At 44.5% G+C, this 5040-nt stretch overlaps 1 protein-coding gene across 1 annotated transcript; it reads left to right on the forward strand.

Annotated features, from left to right (window-relative positions):
* Nucleotides 1-3548: 3548 nt before the first annotated feature.
* On the forward strand, nt 3549-4514 carry LOC144525895 (olfactory receptor 56A4-like). The gene is given in 1 exon segment (XM_078262954.1): nt 3549-4514. A coding segment is annotated over 1 exon segment (966 nt).
* The last annotated feature ends 526 nt before the right edge of the window (nt 4515-5040 follow it).

The following is a 5040-nucleotide window of genomic DNA, read 5'->3' on the forward strand; positions in this document are numbered from 1 at the left end:
CACGTGCTCATCACTGATAATGCTAGACAATACACCAGTCAGCATTTTAAGGATTTTGCTAAGCAATTGGGATTTTACTCATACCACAAGCAGACCAGAGTTTTCACGGTTAAACGGACTCGCGGAAAGAGCAGTCCGCAGTGCCATGCAACTCATGGAGAAAATTGCACAGGGATGGATCTGATGTGTTTCTCAGACTGAGTCCTTGTTAAAGGAGGAAAGAAAAAGAGGTGGCGGAGTCTGTGTGTGCATTAATGACACTTGGTGTCGGGACGCCGTTGTGGTACGTAAACACTGTTCACCGCTGGCGGAGTTTATTATTGTAAAGTGGCGTCCTTTCTATCAGAGAGAAATAACAGCGATTCTGCTTGTTGCTGTTTATATCCCCCCCACTAGCAACAACGCTGATAAAGTGGACGCACTTTGGGAACTCTACAACGCCATCAGTGAGCTACAAATAGCCCACACAGACAAGATTTTTCATCATCGCTGGGGATTTAACCACGCAGATCTCAAGACTCCCCCATTTCCATCAACATCTGAACTTTCCTACAAGAAAAAGTAACACCCTGGACTTGGTTTACACCTCACACAATGGTGCATACAAGCCTTTCCCCCTCCCCCACATCGGCCCCTCTGACCACATTAGTGTCATGCTAATACCTGCATACAGATCAAAGGTGAAAGTCACCAAACCAGTTCTGAAGCAGGTAAATGTGTGGCCAGAGGGGGCCATCTGCTGCACTTCAGGACTGCTTTTACACCAAGGACTGGAATATGTTTAAGCAGGCAGATACCTATAACAACCATACAGACATTGAGGAGTATTTAGACACTGTCACTTCATACTTTAGCAAATGCATTGCTGACCACCATCCGAACCATCACAACCTGGGCTAACCAGAAGCCATGGCTGACAGGAGAGGTCCACAGGCTATTGAGGGCCAGAATAGCTGCCTTCAGAGCTGGGGACGCAGCTGGTCTGAGAACAGCAAGGGCCAACCTGTCTCATGGCATCAGGTTAGCCAAATTCAGCTACACCAAAAAATAACCGGACATTTTAAAGACAGCAGAGACACACACGCCCCGACAGAAAACCACCTCCCTCCCCACGACCAAGCTCTGTGCCTGACTGCAGCCAGCATGAAAAGAACCCTCTCCAAGATCAACACCCACAAGGCTGCAGGTCCAGACATCATCTCTGGTCGTGTGCTAAAGACTGTGCAGAGGAGCTCAAAGATGTCTTCACGGACATCTTCAACGCTTCTCTGAGTCAGGCTGTTGTTCCATCATGCTTCAAAGCCACAACCATAATACCTGTTCCAAAGAAGACCTCTCCATCCACCCGTTGCACGTCCCATCATCATGAAGTGCTTTGAAAGACTAGTCATGGCTTACATAAAATCCACTCCCCCTCCCCACCCTGGACCCCTACCAGTTTGCATACCGAGGTAACAGATCCACTGAGGATGCAATCTGTTCTGCTCTTCACCCAGCACTCACCCACCTGGATACCAAAAACTCATACCTTAGAATGCTGTTCATGGACTTTAGTTCGGCATTCAACACCATCATCCCTCAGCAGCTGATCTGCAAACTGGACCAGCTGGGGCTCAGCACTTCACTTTGTAACTGGGTGCTGGACTTTCTTAGTGAGAGGCCTCAGGCAGTACGGGTCGGAAGCAACACATCCAGAACCACCATTCTGAGCACGGGGGCCCACCAAGGTTGTGTGCTCAGCCCACTGCTCTTCACGCTGCTGACCCACGGCTGCACTCCGTCCATCAGCAACAACCAGATTGTGAAGTTTGGGGACGACACAACCGTGGTGGGTCTCATCTCCAACAATGATAAGACCTACTACAGGAAGGAGGTCAGCCAACTGGCCACATGGTGCAGCAGAAATAACTTCTTCCTGAACGGTGACAAGACCAAGGAAGTGGTTATTGATTTCCGGAGAGGTCCCACCCCGAAAACTGCACTGACAATCAACAGTGATGCTGTGGAGAGAGTGAGCAGCACCAAATTCCTAGGGGTGCACATCAGTGAGGACCTCTCCTGGACAACAAACACTGCATCACTAGCCAAGAAGTCCCAGCGGCACCTCTACTTCCTCTGCAAACTGAAGAGAGCGAGAGCAGCCCCATCATTTGTACCTTTTACAGGGGCACCGTTGAGGTCATCCTGTCCAGCTGCATCACTGTGTGGTATGGGAGCCGCACCGCCTCCCTGCAGCTCATAGTGAAGGCTGCTGGGCGGATCATTGGTGTCCCACTCCCCTCACTCCTGGACATTTACCAAACCCGCCGCTCCTGCAAAGCAACCAGCATTATGGGTGACCTAAGCCACCCCTCAAACAGCCTCTTCAGCCTCCTGCCATCTGGGAGAAGGTACAGGAGCATCCAACCTGTTCCACCAGACTGCCGAACAGCTTCATTCCCCACACTGTCAGGAAGCTCCCCTCTCTCCCTCCCCACCCCTCTGCCCCCAAGAACTCTGGACTCTGAACCCCCCCTCCCCACCATCAGGATTAGCACTGGCCACTTTATAAAAAAGACATTCAGGAACTCTTTGTTTTATATTGCACATTTCAATATCATTATCTTCAATATCTTTTTTTATATTATACTTGTTGTACGTGTCCTTATTGCATCGTGGGTCGGAGTGAAACTTATTTTCAGTTCCTCTGTATGTCTGGCACATATTGCAGAATTGACAATAAAGCTGACTTGACTTGTCTATGCAAGTACAAAAGCAAGTATATCTCTGGCCTTGGAAGTCTGTGCTTGGGTATACTGATGCAACATAGCACAAAAATGCTTAGTCAGTGTGTGAGACACCATGCCTCCCTTTGGACCCTGTGTGAACAGGTTGCTGCTCTCAGTGTGACAGCAAAACAGGATAAAAGTGCAGCTGCTGTAGGTCTGGGGGGGGGGGGGGTGCTGTGTATTATTGTTAATGTTTACTTACACTGATGCAAAGACTGTTTTCTTAAGATCTTCTTGAATGTAGTAGCTGGAAAGACCACATGAATTACATAAACACTATATACAGTATATTCTGTTGTCTGATATATGTTCTGATATCTCAGCTATCAGAGGACACAAAACTTCCATTAAAAGTGAAAGCTTTTTAGACAGGCTGATTGAAATTGCAAAGTTTTCACTTGTGGAAAAGGACAGTTTGAATCTATGTGATCTTTGTGCCTTGATAACCTGGACACATCTCTTCTTCATTGAGCTGACATATCGTTGATTGACAACTGTGAAGTTGTGTGTTGAATTAGTTCATGTGACTCAGACCTTTTTCCACCCATGTCTATTTTTTGAACGTCTTTTTTAACTATCTCAAATGTATTGGTTATGCAGAATATTATCAGACATTGTTAGAAATGTGCAGTTTATGCAATAAACTCAGGCAGGTTTATTGTATGTTTTGTGTCTTCTTAAAGTGTTGAAATAGAACATTTTGCTGAAATATTTTAATCCCATTTACTGTATCTCAATCTGTTTTCACTTCTCTTCTTCCAGCTCTGCTGTTGTGCAGACATGAAGAGCAACAACAGCCTGAATCCTTTGTATTTTCAGTTCACTCTGTTTGCAGACTTTGGGCCCCTCAGATATCTGTTCTTCAGTCTGTGTCTTTTGCTCTACATGACTATTGTCTCTGCTAACATTGTCATTATTCTGACAGTCTGTCTTGAGAAGTCTCTGCATCAGCCCATGTATATTTTTATCTGCTGTCTGTCTTTTAACTCTCTGTACGGCTCAGCCGGCTTCTTCCCCAGGTTTCTGATGGACATTCTGTCTGACACTCATTTGATCTCACGTCCATTATGTTTCATTCAGATGTATGTTATTTACACCTATGCATCATGTGAGATGACTATCCTTAGCATCATGGCCTATGATAGATTTGTTGCTATTTGCCAGCCTTTACACTATCACAGTAAAATGACATTTAAGATGGTAACACATCTTGTGATTTTTGCCATGTTCGTCCCTGCATTTGCTATGGGTTTCATGCTGTATCTTACTGTCCGATTAACATTGTGTGGATATAAACTGAATAGGCTTTTCTGTTCTAACTGGCCTGTGGTTCAGCTCTCCTGTGTGGACACAAGTCTGAACAACATAGTAGGTCAGTTTCCACGATGACAACCATCTTCATCCCCTCTGTTCTTTGTCCTGTACACCTATCTACGTATTCTGCTTGTTTGCAGGAGAAGCTCGTCTGAATTCAGAGGAAAGGCGTTACAGACCTGCTTGCCTCACATCGTGACATTCATGACCTATTCTTTCTCCGTCTTCTGTGAGCTGTCATTGACTCGATTTGAAACTGATAAAATGAATCCTATCATCCCAGTTGTTTTATCTTTAGAGTATTTGATCATCCCCCCCATTAATAACCCTCTAGTTTACGGCCTGAGTCTGCCTCAAATCAAAGGAGTGATTTTTAGATTTTTTGAAGAAGATTCATGCTGCGAAAATGTAAACCTCAACATGCACATTTAGTAAACCATATATCTCTAAGCCACAAAATATGCTTCTAGAATATGTTAAATGTATTTGTCCATAGATCTTGTTTGTTATTACATTAATGTTAAGGTGGTCTATGAAAAGAAAGTGTGTTCAACCTGAACCAAAAGAATGATATTAACATTGCAGCTGCATGGTTCAACTAACAGCTGCACAGGCTAAAATAAATCTTTTAAACTCACATTGTGGGTTTGAATTAGTCTCAAATGGTAATAGATTTTTCTTCGTCCATTTCTCACACAATAAATGTAAAAGCACATGTTAGAAATATATATCATGTGCTGCTTTTGCAGGAAGATTGAGGCCTTTGATATCATGTTCCCAAATGTTTCACGTCAAGGACACCTAAACTGACACAAATTAGGCCAGGGACCCCCAGTAGACAAGATTTGTCCCAGGGCCACCCACCTGACAGGAAGTTTCCTTTTGGATGTTTTACTACAGAAAGTGTATAAAACCCATGATAAAAATAGTCATACATTCTGTTATTGTGTTACTTATG

This window comes from Sander vitreus, chromosome 11 (genome assembly GCF_031162955.1).
Source record: "Sander vitreus isolate 19-12246 chromosome 11, sanVit1, whole genome shotgun sequence".
Classification (NCBI taxonomy): domain Eukaryota; kingdom Metazoa; phylum Chordata; class Actinopteri; order Perciformes; family Percidae; genus Sander; species Sander vitreus.